This window comes from Martes martes (genome assembly GCF_963455335.1).
Source record: "Martes martes genome assembly, chromosome: 9".
NCBI lineage: Eukaryota > Metazoa > Chordata > Mammalia > Carnivora > Mustelidae > Martes > Martes martes.
This window is the reverse complement of record NC_137896.1, coordinates 119,538,169-119,556,279: the sequence shown is the minus strand read 5'-3', so window position 1 is coordinate 119,556,279 and position 18,111 is coordinate 119,538,169. Positions and strand designations below refer to the sequence as shown.

The 18,111-nt window shown below is 51.9% G+C and overlaps 1 protein-coding gene across 1 annotated transcript in view; it reads right to left on the bottom strand.

Annotated features, from left to right (window-relative positions):
• KIF3C (kinesin family member 3C) overlaps positions 1-13,078 on the bottom strand; it is a gene marked incomplete at its 5' end in the record, with an annotated part of 32,913 nt that extends 19,835 nt beyond the window's left edge. The window contains one exon of the mRNA XM_080814536.1: positions 11,519-13,078. Coding sequence (XP_080670662.1) covers positions 11,519-13,078 — 1,560 coding nt within the window. The remainder of the gene's footprint in view (positions 1-11,518) is intronic.
• Positions 13,079-18,111: the final 5,033 nt, after the last annotated feature.

The following is an 18,111-nucleotide window of genomic DNA, read 5'->3' as shown; positions in this document are numbered from 1 at the left end:
GCTCTGAAATGCATCATGCACGACTTCAGTTCTTTGCTTAGAAACAGGGTTTGGGATTTTTTTTGGGTTTTGCTTTTTTTTTTTTTTAAAGATTTTATTCATTTATTTGACAGAGAGATCACGAGTAGGCAGAGAGGCAGGCAGAGAGAGAGGGGGAAGTAGGCTCCCCGCTGAGCAGAGAGCCCGATGCGGGACTCGATCCCAAGATCCCAAGACCTGAGCTGGAGGCAGAGGCTTTACCCACTGAGCCACCCAGGCACCCTTAGTTTTTGGTTTTGCTTTTAATTTTCTCCCATTTTACTGAGGATACCAGTGGCCATCTCCTCCTTTTCATCAGATCTCTGTTCTTACCAGCATCTGTGGAGGGCAGGGAAGGACAGGGTTGTCTCAAATCCCTAGGTCCCCCTTCAGGCTTGGGGATACTAAGCAGAGGGGCTGGGAATACAGGGGTCCTAGTCCCCAGGAAAAGTTCCCTGGAGTCCTTAGCCTCTGGAGTTAATGCTGCCTTTGTGACCCCCCATGGCAAAAGACAGGTGGGTGGGGCCTGCAGACAGGACTGGGTTTGGTCTTACTGGTTCTCAATCAGTCCAGTGTAACTAAAAGGCGAGCAGCGGTTGCGGAGGTGGAAGAGGCAGGGCGGGGAGCTCCGGGACCACGGCCTGACTCGAGAAACCGCTACAAATCGCAGCATAACTAAGGCCGCCTCAGTGAACCCTCGATCCCAATCCTCTTTGCTTGACAGATCAGGAAACTGAGGCCCAGAGATGGAGTCGTCTAAGCCTGGAGTCTCACAATTAAGGCATTTTTACGTGTATCTGTTCCTACATCAACTACTCTCTTTCCGAATCATTTCCCACTTCGATCAGGGTCTTGATTGCCGATTTTGGAGGCAGGTCAGCTGCCGTGACAGCAAACAGCCAAGCCCATCACAGGGACCAGGTGAGTCTACAGACTCAGCTGGGGGTATTCAGAGGCTCACCCCTTCCTATTCAAGGAGCAACCCCGGTGCAAGACCGGAAGGAGGAGGGAGGAGGCCCCAGTACTCATTTTTTTTTTAACTTTTTTTTTTTTTTAAGATTTTATTCATTTGTTTGACAGACAGAGATCACAAGTAGGCAGAGAGGCAGGCAGAGAGCGAGAGGGAGAAGCGGGTTCCCCGCTGAGCAGAGAGCCGGATGCCGGGCTCCATCCCAGGACCCCGAGATCATGACCTGAGTCGAAGGCAGAGGCTTAACCCATTGAGCCCCCCAGGTGCCCCCCCCACCCAATACTCATTAAGGCTGATCTGAAAAGCCAGAGAGGAGACAGCCAGGCCCAGCCAGCCACTCGTCTGAGAAGATACTATCAGGTATGATTTCACAGAGAAGCCAGACAGGCTCCGCTCGGCCACTGCCAGCTCATCGCTCACATGCTGTAGGAGACAGGAGTCTCAGAGGCAACTTGTCACGTGCCTGTGGCTGGGCTAGGTCCCTTTTAAACTAATCATCCAATTTATCACCATAAGAACCATGTGAGATAATGAGTATGATCCCCACTGGACATAAAAGAAAACCGGGATTCAGACAGGTGAACGGACTCCCTCCAGTTTACGGAGCCAGCAAATGGCAGAGGTGAGATTTGAACACCAACCTCTTAATTCCACTGGTGTCCCTTTGCCTGGGCCACAGCTTTCTCCCATGCTCAGGCAGGAAGGTGCCTGGGAGAGCAGCAGCATTTGGTCTCGGTAACTTTGCCAGATCAGGAACCATCAGGAAAGCTCAGGACACCATTTCTTTCTCTGCGAGCTAAACCAGGCAGATCTCTGCTGAAGATGCTTCTGCCTGAGGTGTCTTACGGGGGCCTCTGAGATGAGTGGGTAAGAATGTTAATTATGTGATTGGGGGAGTTGTCAGGATCCCTAGCCTCCCGGAGAGAGGTCAAGTGCTGGGATGCTCATGGGAAAGGCTGCCTCCTGGGTTCCATGGAGGGACGACAGCCAGAGCACTGGGCAGGTCAGACAGTCTGAATGCTAGTACATGCTCTGCCACCTTATTTTTTTTTTTTTTTAAGATTTTATTTACTTGACAGGGAGTGAGAGAGATGACAAGTAGGCAGAGAGGCAGGCAGAGAGAGCCGGGGAGGGGGGAAGCAGGCTCCCTGCCGAGCGGAGAGCCTGATGTGGGGCTCCATCCCAGGACCCTGAGATCATGACCTGAGCCGAAGGCAGAGGCTTAACCCACTGAGCCTCCCAGGAGCCCCTGCCACCCTATTTGCTATGACATCTAGGGCATCTGAGTTCTCATCTGGAAAACGGAAGAGAGCACCCACTAACCTTGCAGGCTTTGGTAAGTGGTGAGTTGGTTACAGACGGGAAAGTACTCGGTAAGTGATAAAGTACAATCCCCTGTCAGTGGTTAGTTGTCAATCAGTATCTGATTGACAGGTACTCACGACTCATCACAAAGAGCAAAACCCCAATTAGTGAACCATCTTTGCTTCCCTCTGCTATTACAGCCACTCCGACTGCCACAGACCGATTTCTCCTTCTGGGGCTCCCTGGTTATAAATATCGAGAAGCCAGCAGTAAGGGAAAAAGAAACAAAGGAGACAACAGTAAAGGGAAGAACAGTGCTAAGTTCAGTGATTCTCTGCCCTGAGGAACCGAAATCAGGAGACCCAGACCGTTTCCTGCCTTGTCTCCTTGGATGGCTTAAGACACAACAGAAATGATGCATGTCTCAAATGCTGGGAATTCTCTCATCAGGAAGGAGACAATTTGGGCTCAGGAAACGTATTGGCTGGGGAGTGAGGTGAGCTGGACTCCACCCGCAGTCTTGTCCCGGACAGGGGTTTGGATGCCCAGTAGTGCTTTGATGCCCCTTAGAAAAAAGCAGGAATTAAAAAAAAATCAGCCCATCTACTTCAGTGAGAAAACCATAAGCACCTCAGACCTGATCCCCACCTTCCTCCTTCCCCCCTATTTCCCTCTGGCCAACAACAGAATGCTACAGTGTCAGGACTGGAGGAGACCTAAGGAGGCTTCAAGTGCAGACTCAGCATTTGACAGCCAAGGCACGGGGCCCAAGGGGCTTACGTGGGTCATCCAGGGTCACGTGGCCGCCGGCTCCCAGGCAATGCTTGGTCATTCCTCTCCAGTTCCCACTGCCTGTCATTCAAGCTGACCTCTAACCCTGGGCTCCCGACCTGCTGCTTCCTAGGTGAATCAGCAAATAGTACTGAAAGCAAGGAAGCATCTACGGATGATTTCTTATAGTCCCTGGGATGGGAAGGGACTTGTCCAAGGTCACAGGATTGCCCATAACTGTGTATCACTCAGAATTATTATGAACACTGGGTATCCCTCAATTATTCATTTTTATTATTTTTAAATTTAAATTTATTATTATTATTTAAGATTTTATTTGTTTATTTGATAGAGAGAGAGACAGCGAGAGAGAGAACACAAGCAGGGGGAGTGGGAAGGAGGAAGCAGATTTCCCGCTGAGGAGAGAGCCCGATGTGAGGCTCGATCCCAGGATCCCGGGATCCTGACCTAAGCCAAAGGCAGACACTTAACAACTGAGCCACCCAGGTGCCCCTTTGATTTATTATTTTTAAAGATTCTATTGAATTATTTGAGAGAGAGAACAGAGAGGGAGAGTGAGAGGGAGAAGCAGATTCCGCACTGAGTGGAGAGCCCAACGAGGGGCTCTGTCCCAGGACCCTGAGACCACGACCCGAGCCGAAGGCAGACGCCTAACCAACTGAGCCACCCAGGGCCCCAATTATTCATTTGTCTAAAAAGATTTTACTTATTTATCCCAGAGAGAGAGAAAGAGAGAGAGGGAGGGAGGGGAAAGGAGCAGAGGGAGAAGGACAAGCAGACTCCATGCTGAGCGCAGAGCCCAAGGCAGGGCTCAGTCCCATGACCCTGAGATCATAACCTGAGCAGAAATCAAGAGTCCGATGCTCAACCAACTAAACCATCCCAGAGCCCCAGTTATTCATTATTTTTAAGCCAATCTTCCAAAGAGGTGTTAACACATTTCTTTTATATTTTTTTCTCATAAATTTTTAGGTTAGTTTTTATTTAACAAAATATATGTTTGTAGTAAAAGTAAAAAGATAAAAGTAAAAAAAGTATAAAGTGAATAAATAATAAATAATAAATAAAAGCCCCCCCTTCCCCACTAAAATTCCTAGAAATAACTACTGTTAGTGAATTCTCATGATTCCTTCCAGAAATCTAAATAATTTGAAGACTTCATTAACTATACCTGGTGATTTATGTTCTTGGTTATGGGTACTTAAAAAGATTTGTTGATTATATGAGTGGACGGAGTCAGGTGAGTCAGAGGCTGGGGGTTTGCATCATTAGGAAGGACGGAGATGGGTTGAGCTAAGCATCTCAGCAGACGAGGGCTCCCACTGGGGCCTATTAGCTAGGGATCTGGCAGGAATCTTTCATTTCCGAAGCTGGTAGTACAGTGTGGCAGGGCACAGATCATGGGTTCTGGAGTCAGGCAGAAAGAGGCTCCTATTCTAGCCATAGTACTTCCTAGGCATGTGACCTTGGGTTGTTCCTTCCTTAAGGAGTCTCAGCATCCTCATTTGTCACATGGAGATTAAAATAGTACTACTTCATGGTGTTATTGTGAGGATTAAAGAAAACAAATGCACATGAAAACAGCGGCATGCTTGGTGTTAGACATGCACTGAAGAAATGGTAGCTGTCAGGGCACCTGGGTGGTTCGGTTGGCTAAGCGTCTGCCTTCGGCTCAGGTCATGATCACGGGGTCCTGGGATGGAGCCCCACACTGGACTCCCTGCTTGGTGGGAAGCCTGCTTCTCCTGCTCCCTCTTCTGCTCCCTCTGCCACTCCCCTTACTTGTGCTCTCTTACTCTCGCACCTTCTCCTCTCAAATAAATAAATAAATAAATAAATAAATGTCTTTAAAATGAAAAAAATAAAGGGGCACCTGGGTGGCTCAGTGGGTTAAGCCTCTGCCTTTGGCTCTGGTCATGATCCCAGGGTCCTGGGATCAAGCCCCGCATTGGACTCTCTGCTCAGCGGGGATCCTGGTCCCCCCGCCCTCAGTCTGCCTCTCTGCCTACTTGTGATCTCTGCAAATAAATAGATAAAATCTTTAAAAAAATAAAATAAAAAAATAAAGAAATGGTAGCTGTCATCGTCATTACTATTGTTGCCATTATTATCTTGCAGACTCAGCTCAAGAAAGGAGAAAGCCTGCAGGCCCATTACCTAGTGCTATAGAAACAGAGCAACCCAGGTCCTGGTCCTCCTCTGCTGGGGACATCTGGCGGGAGGTGGAGACAACTAAGAAGGAACTCTTTAGTCTGACCGGGAGTTAATGCCCAGGAATTTCTCAGGATATTACAAATTCCAGATCCACCAGACTACAAGAGCAAGGGGCCCCTGAACCCTGAGCACAGGTGGGGTGCCTTACGCGGAGGGTGGGGCTGAAGGGCTGCTTCTGTGGGAGGAGGGGACCATCTTCTTATCTTCTCAGGCCACCTGGCTCCGCAGCTCTCAGGCCCAGAAGGCTCCAGAAGTGTGCGAGACTGGCCAGGTAAAACTGGCTAGCAGGACACGGCCAGAGAAGGGTGCCCTTCTCCAGCTGCATTCCAGGCCCTTCCCCGAGTCCTCAGAGCACAAAGAGAACATTATCACACCCACTTCATGCAGTCGTGCTCTCTGGGGGCTGGTGGTGACTGAGGGCCGTGCGTAATACACTCCTCCAGCCAAAGCGCATCAGGAGAAACCCAACACTGGACCCAAAGGCCTGCGGAGCCTCCATGGAACTCGAAGCCCCAGGCCTCTGATGGAAATGTATTAGTCAGTCTTCAATGCTTCCTGCCAGTCAGATCTTTATAATTACAAAATGCCCCCAGCTCGGGACGGTTCTGTGAAATGATAACACTGCCAGGGATGAGTAGTTAACTGTCTCCTATAGCACTTTCTCTCCTACTGGGGCTTCTCCCCAGGCTCCCTGCTGTTCAGCCCTTTACCCGCTCTCTCCCTCCTGCCCTCTGCCTTTATGACTCCACTTCTCTTCCCCCTCTTCCCTGTCCCCTTCTATTTCTTCCCTGTTTTTCTCTCCATTCCCTTCTCTCTCTTTTTAATTTTTAAATATTTTATTTATTTATTTGACAGGCAGAGATCGCAAGTAGGCAGAGGCAGGCAGAGAGAGGGGGAGGCAGGCTCCCCGCTGAGCAGAGAGCCCCATGCGGGGCTCGATCCCAGGACCCTGAGATCATGACCTGAGCCCAAGGCAGACGCTTAACCCACTGAGCCACCAGGTGCCCCCCCAAAAAGAGTATTTTTAACAATCAAGGACTTTTAGGAGGAGGAGACTTTAAAGGCCATCAAGATGGCCTTTATGGTTTTGCTGATACATGAATCCCTTTAGAGCAACTCTGACACTCCATTTCTCCTCGAGCACTTCCACGGTTTGGAGCCTGCTACCTCTAGAAGCGGTCCATTTCTAGGTGTCAAGAAGTTCCTTATATTGAGCTTAGTCTGCTCCCCTAACTACCACCCCCTGGCTACCAGGACCATCCAGGATATAAAAACAGTGCAACAGCAGGAAGGCAGTGAGGTACATATTAGGTTCAAAAGATAGAGGTAGACTAGCTGGCTGTGAGGTGTCTCACTGGAGTAGCTTGCTTGGGTGGACAAGATGGAGACATATGGCAGCCGGTCTCTGCTAGGTCTTGAATGCCAGTCTAAAATGTGGTGTGTTTGACTTATCAAGGTAAAGCCAAGTGAGACTGTCCATTAGGCAGTAATAAACAGCTGTGCTTACATGCCAGGAAGTGTGCAAAGCACTTTAACATTATCTCATTTAATCCTCTCAAAAACATTAACGTCGGTATTGTTATTATTTCATTTTATAGATGAGGTGACTGAGGTCTTTCATGAAACCCAGGCCTGTCTGTGTCTGATGCACATGATCCGAATACAGCACTCTACAAAATAAGGTCAGCAGAGACCAGGATGGGAGGCCCTGATCTGGGAACTCATTTACTAGACAGAGAGAATGTCAAGAACAGAGGGTCTGGGTCCCATTGGAGCTCTCTTCTATAGACGGGCCCCAAATCTCCATTGCTAGTCTCCTGTTTGCTTTAAACTCCACAGATCCATTTCCAGCTGCCCACTGGATTTTGTCGCCTCAAATTCCACGGCACAAGCTTCTGCCAGTTTTCACCTAGCAACCAGTTCCCAAAACTGATATTCCAAGTCTTGAAGCATAAAAGAAGATCACATTTTGTGTTTAACCAACCTGGGCTCAACTAGATTTGCCACATAAAACTATGAGGCCTTGGGCAAGTTACTTAACCTCTATGGGCCTCAGTTTTCTTAGATCTAAAATGGGAAGAGTAACAACACCGTTCTTGGAAGGTGCTTGCGTAGATGAAATTCGATCATGTGTACATAACAAGTAGTACAGTGCTTGGCACATAGCAGGTGTTACAGAAACAGCATCATTATTGTGATGACTGTTTTTTCTGGGGCTTGAAACTCCCTCCTGCATACCTTTTTATGGTTAATCCCCATGCTGAGAGGTGGGGTGGGGGGAGAAGAGGGAGCCAAGGAGTGGACAGTAAGCATTCAATGTAGTTTGTATTCTCTGTGATGACCTCGCCCTTTGGCTGTGGGCGCCACTTCTGCAGGGTCTCTCTTCTACACCTGCTGCAGACAGAGCTGGGTTCTAGCTCTTCTCCCTCCAGACCTGCTCACGTGGGCATAAACAGGCAGTGCCTCTTCCACTCCTTCTTTTAGTTGAAACCGGCATTTTGTGCCATCTACATCCCTAACGTTCCTTAGCCACCCTTCTTTCCTTCTAAGAATCTAGGATCAGTTATAGAAAGCACCTGGTCCAATCCCTCAAAAAAACTGAGTTCAAAAGTCAAGGATCTTGCACAATGAAATGTGAGTAAAGTGGGCCTTCTCTCAACCCATCCACACGCTTTCACCGGTCCTCACTGCAGTTCACACATTGTGCACGAACATCTGAGCCCCAGCCTCAGTTGTGGGTCTGTGGCTCTCCCTGCACCCCCTTCCTCACGGGCCTAGCGTGCGATCAAGCCCCTGGGGATACTCCGTAAGGAAGGGCTGCTAATGATTAGTGAGAAACCGGGCCCTGATCACAATCACGAGCCCGCACACATTTGCACACCCTCACATCCCCTGGGGCCCACAGTGAATATGGAAGGAGAGATGAAAGGAGACTCCAAGGAGACAGGCATGGTGTTTGTACACAGTGAGGGGAGAACAAAGGAAACGGGGAGCCTGGAGGTGGCAGGCAGGGGAAGCAGGTGAGCCAGACTGTAAGATGAGTCAGAATGAATGAGGGCAGTAGGTCGTACCAGCTCTGGCTTCGTTGCCCCCAGAGGGTGGTGTGAACTGGAAGAAGGGAATGGGGGGAGGCGATTAGGGGAGCTGCTGCCATAACTCAGAAGTGGGACCTGGAGAGAGTGTGTAGCAGATGGGGAGCAAAAGCTCAGTTAATTTCCAGGAGGGATCCGAGCTCCCTCTCTTCTGAGTCCTCCTGGCTCTTTCTTGCCTCACTCTGCTTCCAGAGCTGTAGGGTTATGGCGAGGCAGCTGGGATTGGCCGGTGGGGGTGCGGGGTGTGGAGAAAAGAGTCAAGCTAACAGCAAAGATGTCAGTCCCCCAGATCACTGGACCCCGGCTTGATCGACAGAGGCCACCCTGTTGCTGCTAATGCCCCTTTTTATTTGGTCCTTTCAACTTATTTCCAATGCCCTCCCACTAATGATCTCATTTCATCCTGGGCACAGACCTGTGAAACAGGCAGGCCTGGGATTATCTCTGATGTGCTCCTCCTCTCTAATCTGTGATCCCTCAAGAGCCCTCAAATTGTTTCCTCCATCCTAGAAAGATCCAACACAGAATCAGGCTGTGCCTTGGGGATAGGAAGAGGTTGGGGTTCTCTGTCCAGGATCCACTCAAGCTGTCTTATTGCTGTTTGTCCTGGGTTGGGTATGACAAGAAGTCACAGGATACGGACTCATTCCCCTCCTGGAATTTCCCAGCCAACCCGCCCCCTTCACTCATGTCTGAAAGCCTGGCACATAATGACCATGTCACCCAGTCTCCAGGGAGATATGTCAGACTTCTCTTCATTAGGAGAATAGAAACCTGAGGCCTAGAGAGGCAAAGGCCTTGGCCCTGAGTCACACAGTGAGCAGGCATGGAGGGATGGTGATGACTTGGGAAGAACAGGGGTGCGGGAGCATGAGGAGACCTGAGTCCCAGCCTTGGCTCCACTATTTCTCAGCCCAGGGGCACAGAGACAGGCACTCAAGCTCCCCAGTCTTGGTTTTCTTAACTGTCAAATGGGGACAGGAACACCCATCTCTTGGGGTTGCTTGAGATGAAGATGTCAAAGTGTTACATAAAATTGAATTATTCTGATTATCATGTAGCACAGGTAACATTAGGACTTGGGCGTAAGGGGAAAAGGCTGGATCAAACATAAAGAGTCTGGGATCTCATTAACTCATCTATATGGCCCTGGGCAAGGCCAGGACTCAGTTTCGCAAGGCCTCTGCCACCTCTAAGAAGGAGGGTTCTGTGGACCATACCTTTAGTGCAAGAATTCTGGTGCTGGCTGCCCTGACTTCTTGACCGTCCTATTATCTCTGCCCCACATTGCCTTAGATCCAAGAATCTTACTGAGGGAGCCGGTCAGTTGCCAACAATGGGAGGTCCCACTGTTCCCAATGGGAAGGATCTGCCAGATCCTTCACACCAACCCCTCTCCCATTTCCTCAGGGCTGAAGTGTGCTTCTGTACTGTCTTAGCCTCCACTGCCTCCCAGCTTTAAGGGGAATGAGGGTGGAGAAGGGAAGTAAGGGAGAAGGGGCTTCCCTTGGTAATGAAACTAATGACAGACTGCCCATGTAAGATTTTCCAGTGGAAAGCACCAGATTGCCTGGATTCCTTTCCTCCTAGGGAGGGCTGAGTCTAACTATTCGGCTAACATCTTGTTTCTCCCCAGATGGCCCCAAAGGTGTCAGGCCTCTGGGCCATTCTTGAGGAAGCATCTCAGCAGAACCCTTGCTGAGCTCATAGAGGTGAATTAAATATTAAAGACACAAGGCCAGAGCCCCTGAGCAGCAGGACATTCCCATAACCCAGACAATGGCACACAGCTCATCTGCCCGGCTTCTCAGCAGCTGCCACTCTCCCTCCCCAGGCTGAGTTCCCTGCTCCCCAGCCCACACTCCTGAGAGCAATGATTTGTTCTCTCCAGCAAGTGATCAGCTCCTGCTTCTCTGTGTCCTCCCTCCAACCCTCAGCACTGAGGAGTCCAGGGACCTGGAAATGCCTGGAACCTTGAGTTGTGGCATCTGCAGCAATGAAACTGAACAGGTCTGGCAATGAAACTGAACTGGTCTGGCAGAGGCCTCTGTAGCTTAGCCCCACCTTGGGCCTGGAGGCCCCCATCAGGAAGGTCCGGATAGCTCTCAGGGCAATAGGAAATTAGATCTTGCTGGGATGAGGCCTGGGTGGGGGGGCCAGTTTTCTTCTCAGTTTCGAAGAGCTTCAGAGATCACCCAGGCCACCTCAGTTTTACAAAAAGGGAAACTGAGGCTTTAGGAAAGGAGAAAGCAACTTACGCAAGGTCACTCGATGAGCGATAGACTAGCTAGGCCTAGACTCCAGTTCTCCAGGGTAGAGCCCAGTGCTCTCGCCTACCCTCTCCTGTGATCTCTGGATCTCCTTCCTAATTCTAGCAAGCACTGGGCCCTGCATGGGTCCCATGGACTGCTTTCAGGGGGCAGGATCCATTCCTAGCCCCTCTGGCTATCCCAGTACTGAAAGAGCACAGGGCTCCTGCGCTCCAGCTCAGCTTTGCCACCTGGTAGGATGGTACCTTGGTCATGTCACCTCTGAGCCTTAGTTCCTCACCCATAAAATGGGGGCTTAAGAACCAGTACCCTGGATGGCTAAGGATCAGATGAGATCATGTCTGTGGGGCATTTGGTAGATTGGGAAGTGCTATCCAAATGTCAGATATTATTAAAATGGTGTGAGGTGTGAAGGTGCTGCAGAGAGAGGAAGTCCCAGGGGAGGCGGTTATGCAAGAGAACCCACCCCCAAATGAGGCTGAGGACCTTCCTGGTCACCCCAAGGACCTGACTGATCCTGACGGCCACCAACAGAGACTGACAGGCAGTTGGTCAGACCAGCCCAAGCTCACTGGCTTGAAAGACCACCTGCTTGCTTTGCTTTGCGTCTCTGTGTGTGGGGGGGGGGGGAGTGGTTTGTCTGTCCTCCTAAGTGCTCCTGGGAGGCTCTGCCCGGAAGCCCAGAATTACGGGGATTTATTTCCCTGGCTGCTCCAGGGGAGTGCTGGGCAGGGAGACAAGCATGTTGTGCTGAGGGAGGACACCTCGCTTCAGGTCGGATCAAAGACCCGCAAAGATCTGCCAGCCCAGATCCCTTTGGGCACCTCTGGAGTCCCGCTGCTGTCTGGGGCCCTTACCTTGTACTTGGCCGCGAGCAGCTCCGTGGCCTGCTGCTCCCGCCTTAGGTCTTCCAGCATCTTCTCCTTTTCCTCCAGCAGCTTCTGCTTCTCCTCGCTCACCAGGCTGCGGTCATCCTGGATGGCCGCCTTCTCCTCCTCCAGGCGCTCCTTCTGCTCCTGCAGGTAATTCTCCATGTTCTTATCCAAGGTTGACTCCAGGATGGGCTGGGGCGGGCGGTGGTTGTTGTTGTTGTCATCCTCCTCTTCGGCCACCCAGGCCTCTATCACTGGCCCCTCGGGGTACCCAGCTGGGGCTGACACGGCCTTCTTCCTGCGGCTGCTCTTCCTCCGGAGCCGCTTTCCCAGCATCCCCTTCTTCTCCAGCTGGGCCTTCAGGCGGGCGATCTCCTCCTGGAACTCCCGCAGCAGTGTGTCCTTGGGGTCCTCGTTCACCCGGGGCTTGTTCTTGATGTTCTTGGCCCTGTTGGCAAAGCGCAGGGTGGAGAGGCTCTCGTCGTAGCTGTGAGAAGCCGGCCCCAGAGTGGCCACCATGATGGTCTTGGCGTTCCCCCCCAGAGAGTCTTGGAGCAGCCGGGTCAGCTTGGAGTCCCGGTAGGGGATGTGGGTGCTCCTGTTGCCTGCCAGAGCAGCGATCACGTTGCCCAGGGCAGACAGCGAGAGGTTGATTTTGGAGGCTTCCTTAGGCCTCTCTCCACCACCGCCACCACCTCCACCACCGCCACCACCCCCACCTCCACCGCTGCCACTACCCGTGGACTGTGTGGCTGTCCCTCCAGTGGCATTGGGGCCTGCCTTGTTCTGCCTCTCACTGCCAGCCAGGTCCACCAGGTTGAGCTTGCCCACACGGATGTGGTCCTGGCCATCTGAGCCCCGCTCGCTGCACTCCACAGTGATGACGAAGATGGCGTGGGAGCGGGAGCTGACCTCATTCATGTGCGTGCTGCCCACCGCCCGGGTCTGGTTCCCCAGGTTCATCACGTGCTCGATCTCCTTGACGTTCTTGGTGACGAAGGAGGAGAGGTCCTTGATGTAGACACCGGTCTCCGGGTTCTCCTTCAGTTCTAGCCTCTTGCCAGGCTCTTTGGAGAGCAGGTCCCGGATCTCCTCCTGGTAGATCTCCAGGTAGGAGGCCCGAACCAGGTACTGCTGGTTCTGGGAGCGAGAGATGTGGGTGAAGATATGCTCAAAGGCATTGGGGATGACCCCCCGCAGCTCGGGCTCCACCCAGGTCCCCTGCATGGTGTAGGTCTTGCCGGTGCCCGTCTGGCCATAGGCAAACACTGTGCCATTGAAACCCTGAAGTACCGAGTCTACCAGGGGCCTCACGGTTTCATCATATAAGTCTGCCTGCTTGGAGCTGGCATCATACACAGCATCAAAGGTGAAGGACTTGGGCAGCTCCCCTGGGGCAGCGCGGGGGTTCCGCAGGGTCACCTGGCCCAGTTTCACGTCCATGGTCAGGATCTGCTCGTGACCAGCAGCCTCCTCCTTCCGGCTGAGGGGGCGGCACCGGGCCACCACCTTCAGGGCCTCGCTGGCCTTGGTTTTACTGGCCATCTTGATGCTCTGTCCTTCCTGCTCCCCAGGGCCCCTCCGCAGCCTGGGCGGTCCTGCTGGCCTCCCTAGGTCGGGATCAGCGGGGCCAGCCCAGCCCCCAGGCGCCGCTCTTCAATCCGCATGCAGCCTCCTAGGGTGGGGATGCTGGGAGGTGGCCCCGCCGCTGCTGCAGTCCGGGCCTCCACCGCTCTTCGGTCCTTGCTGCACCGGCCGGGCAGGGGAGAATTAGGCAGAATCCCCCGGTAGCCGCGGGAGCCGCGCCGGCCGAATGGCAGTGCCCGGAGCCCGCCCCATGCTGGGGCAGAGGGAGCGCTGCCGTAAACAGCTACGGCAACAATGAGATAAAGGAAGAGGAAAATGGGATGGGGGTGGGCGGCGAAGCTGTCTTCTCCTCCTCCTCCTCCTCTTCTAGGGATCCATGGCGGGGGCTGCCGGTCCTGGGCGGCGGGGGGTCCCGGCCCTCCCGAGGGCAGAGGCTCACCTGGAGTCCTACCCCCGCGCTGGGGGATCATTCATTGCAGCCCGCGCGGCTGCTGCTGCCCCTGCCTCCACCTTCCCCGCCGCTGCCACCGGAGAATGAGAGAGAAAAACAGAAGGGGATGGGGCGGAGCAGCGGCGGCGAGAGTGATGTTGCCGCCGCGCTGCGGCCCCAGCTAAGCAGCCCGGCTGGGGTGGGGCAAGGGGCGGGGCCGCGGGGCGGGAGGCGCGAGCCAGGCGCGGCCGGCGCGCGGGGGACAAGGGTGCATCGCCCGCTCGCACCCCCGCAGACCCCTCCGGAATGACAGGCTCGGGTGCCGACCCGCGTCCCGCGCCCACCAGGCGGGTGCGGCGCAGCCACCGCCCGCCGTCACCCCATTGGGCCTGAGCATGCTGGGAATTGTAGTCCTGCCTTTGTTAACCCGGTTCTGGCAGGTTGCTGATGCCTTCTCCGGTCCGGGAGGCCCCTCCCTCTCTGGCACGCAACCTAAGAGGGACTGCTGAGGTCGCAGCCTACCCGGGACTGGGGTATCCACCACTCACACTTGTTCCCTCCAAAGGCACCTCCATCCCTTGCACCTCCATCCCTCCACGGCTCCTGCCTTTCAGCTGCAGACTTGGACACGTCACCCCTTCCCTTCGGAGGGTCCCTAGGTACCTTGACTCCTGAATGTTTCTCGATTCTTCCCTTCCCTTCCCCTAAGCCTGGTTTACTTCTGGCCTTCCCCTTGTCTCCTGCAACCACCTTCCAGCTGATTCTCTCCTCACGTCTTCTCTGCACATGGGCCCGGGTCCCCTGCCTTTCTCCTCTTCCTCTTCTTCTAGGCTTCCACATTGTATACAAGCCCCACCATCTTCCGACCCCGGCCTAATTTCCCAGCCTCCCCTCCCACAGAGAACCTGCGTTCCAGAAGTTCATCCCTTCAAGCAGTTCCCCGGGGCCTGCTGAGCCCCAGGCCCCATTCGAGGAGCTGGACCTCCTTGTCCACAAGGACCTCTCATTCTAAGAACCTTGTTTTGTTTTCTTAAGTGACCGTGCTGTGGTGCATCCTTGTGCCTTTGCCCAGAGGGCGCTGTCACCCTTCTACACCTGGCAGCCTGCCCCTGGCGCAGTTCAAGCACTTCCTCCTCTGGACATCTTCCCTGATCAATTTCTTTTCTATAGCAGAAAGAGACACAGAATTTGCATAAAACAAAGCTCGGAGTCAACTTGCACTTCTGATCGCCATCCAGAATGGTGTGACTTTGGGCAATCTCTTATCTTGCTCTAGCCTCAATTTCCTCATCTGTTTAAAATAGCTAGAGGGCGCCTGGCTGGCTCAGTCAGTTAAGCCTCCAGCTCTTGATTTTGGCTCAGGTTATGATCTCGGGGTCCTGGGATGGAGCCCCCCTCAGCTCTGGGCTCAGCAGGGAGTCAGTCTGCTTGTCACTCTCCCTCTGCTCCTCCCCTCCCTATGTAAGTAAGTACGTAAGTAAGTAAGTAAATAAATAAATAAAACCTTAAAAAAAAAAACAGTTGGATAGGGGGAGGGGAATAATACTCTATGGAGTGGCCGTGAGACTCAGATGAAACAATGAATAAACTCTTCTGCCGATGAGAAGACTTTTTTTTTTTTTAAAGATTTTATTTATTTCTTTGGCAGACAGAGATCACAAGCAGTCAGAGAGGCAGACAAAGAGAGAGAGAGGAGGAAGCAGGCTCCCCGCCGAGCAGAGAGCCCGACGCGGAGCTCGATCCCAGGACCCTGGGACCACGACCCGAGCCGAAGGCAGAGGCCTTAACCTACTGAACCACCCAGGCGCCCCGAGAAGACTTTTTTTTAAAGATTTTATTTTTGAGTAATTTCTACACCCCGCATGGGATTCAAACTCACTATCGGAGATCAAGAGCCGCATGCTCCTCCTATTGAGCCAGGCAGGCGTCCCTGAGAAGACTTTTTAAAAAAGATTTTATTTTATTTATTTGACAGAGAGACAGAGAGAGAGAGAGCATGAGAGCACAGTTAGGGGGAGGGGCAGGCAGAGGGAGAGGGAGAAGCAGGCTCCCCGTTGGGCAGGAAGCCTGATGTGCAGCTGGGCGTGGAACTCATCCTCGAAGTCTGGGAACAGGACCCGAGCTGAAGGAAAACGCTTAACCAACTGAGCCACTCAGATGCCCCTGAGAAGACTTATTTTTTATTTTATTTTTAAAAAGATTTTATTTATTTATTTGACGGACAGAGATCACAAGTAGGCAGAGAGGCAGGCAGAGAGAGAGAGGAGGAAGCAGGCTGCTTGCGGAGCAGAGAGCCCGATGTGGGGCTCGATCCCAGGGCCCCGGGATCATGACCTGAGCCGAAAGCAGAGGCTTTAACCCAGGTGCCCCTGGAGAAGACCTATTTTTAAGCAAGCCCTTAATATATGCTTGTGGCCTGGTTTGGTTTGCCTGACAGCTTTCACTTTCTTAAGAATCCTCGATAGACCAGATCTGTGTTTGCCGTTCCTCTTTGGGGGTCTTCGTATTTTTCCTCTAGGATACAAATCAGGTATAATTCCTCAAGTCCAAGGACCGAGCCAGTGTTCTACCCATGTCCTACTCTGCAGAGGGCGGTTGCGTCTGTGGACTGAGCCTGAGTTGTCCTTCCTCTCTGAGATCCAGATCGAGGAGGTAGTATTATCTGAAACCTCAAGGCCCTTCCCCACAGAGGCACCGGAAGAATCTTTGCACAAAACATCTCTGATCATCTTATTCTCTGGAGGACCTTTTAGTTTAGTTCTTCACCTTCAAATCTTCACCTTCAAAGTTCATCTTCAAATGCCCTTCGGGACCTGAAGGGCAGCTCGACTGGAAGCTTGAGGCTGAGCTGGTGGCTTGCTTACTTGTGAAGTTTCCTGGCTTTCCTCAACCCTCTCTTTGATCAGGCTGTACAGCTTGTGAATAACTTGGCTTTTGGACCAGTTACTGGGTGGGGTTTTGGCTTTGTAGACTAACCTTTCTTGGCTCTGGCAGCCTGACTTCTAGATGGACAGACCATTTGGCTCCTGGACTATTTTCTTGTTGCATTTGGCTTTGGTTTTTGGACTACCCTTTCTCTGCTTTGCCTGACACCTGATGCATGGGGCTGCTGGACAAAAGGGATTCTGGTCTCATTCTCCCCACCTGATACCACCACCTGGCAAGGCACTTGCCCAGATCTTCCTGCATGGAAGGGAGGCCGGAAGCCCATTGCTCACAAGATGTGTGATCCTCAGTAAAGTAAAACTTCCCTGAATAGCTTATTTTCTCAGAATTAAGAATTCTGCCATTACTCACAGGGTTTAGATGAGTGTTAGGGGAGATAATGCAGAAACTCCCAAGATGTAGGAGGCGTTCAAGAAATCGTAGTTTTCCTGCCTTTTGTCCTTCATGTTCAAAGTTGTTCACATCCTGCATTTCCCTTTCCAGCATCCTTATCATCCATTCTTCCTTCCCTCTTCCTGTTCCACACTCAAGTCTCCAACTACTTGGGTTTGCTCGAAGTCCTCCCAACACATCATAATTTTGGGGGTCTCCATATGACTTTGCTCATACTGCATCTCTGTCTGCAGTGTTCTCCTAACTTTGTTCCTGTCTACACGGGCTCACCTCCTATTCGTTCTGCAAGTCGATATAGTTTCTACTGCCACTGCTCAATAAAGAGTCCTCTTGCCAAGGGTATCAGTAACCCCACGGTGCCATTTCTAGTGGGCCCTTTTCTTTCTTTCTTTTTTTTTTTTTTTAAGATTTTATTTATTTATTTGACAGACAGAGATCACAAGTAGGCAGAGAGAGAGGAGGAAGCAGGCTCCCCGCCGAGCAGAGAGCCCGATGCGGGGCTCGATTCCAGGACCCTGGGATCATGACCTGAGCCAAAGGCAGAGGCTTTAACCCACTGAGCCACCCAAGCACCCCAAGTGGGCCCTTTTCAAAAGAAGCTTTTAACACAACCCGGTTCTTCTTTCTTTAGCAAACTCTCACTCACTTCCTATGGTTTTCATGACCCTATACTTTTCTGGGTTTCCTCCTCCAGCTCTCATGAGCTCTGATTGCTGAGTTTCAGTCTCCCTAATCAATTGACTTCATTCAACTTCAACATTAAATTGGGTGTTCATTAAAGTCCTAAGCCCTCTTCTTCTTTCAACGTCACCCTATGATGATCATTATAGCTCATGGCTTCAATTGATATTTAAATGATTCCTAAATTGGTATTCCAGCCCAGACTTCTCTGAGCTCCAAATCTATATATCTAATTCTCTAATGGACGTAGCCACTTGGATGGCTCCCATGTGCTTGAAATTCTACTCGTTTTCACTGAACTCATCATCCTCCCTTCCAAACTTTGTCCTCCAAGAATGGTCCCTAGCTCTGTAAACAACTCTTCCCCCACCCTCCACATATCCCTCCAAATACCAAATCTTATCAATTCAACTTTCTTAATATTTGTCAAATCTATCAACTTCTTCTTCACTTCCACAGCCAATATCATGACCCAAGCCACCATCTTGTCTGGCCTGGCATCCCCACAATGGCCTGTAGTCTGGTCTCACTAGGTGTGCTC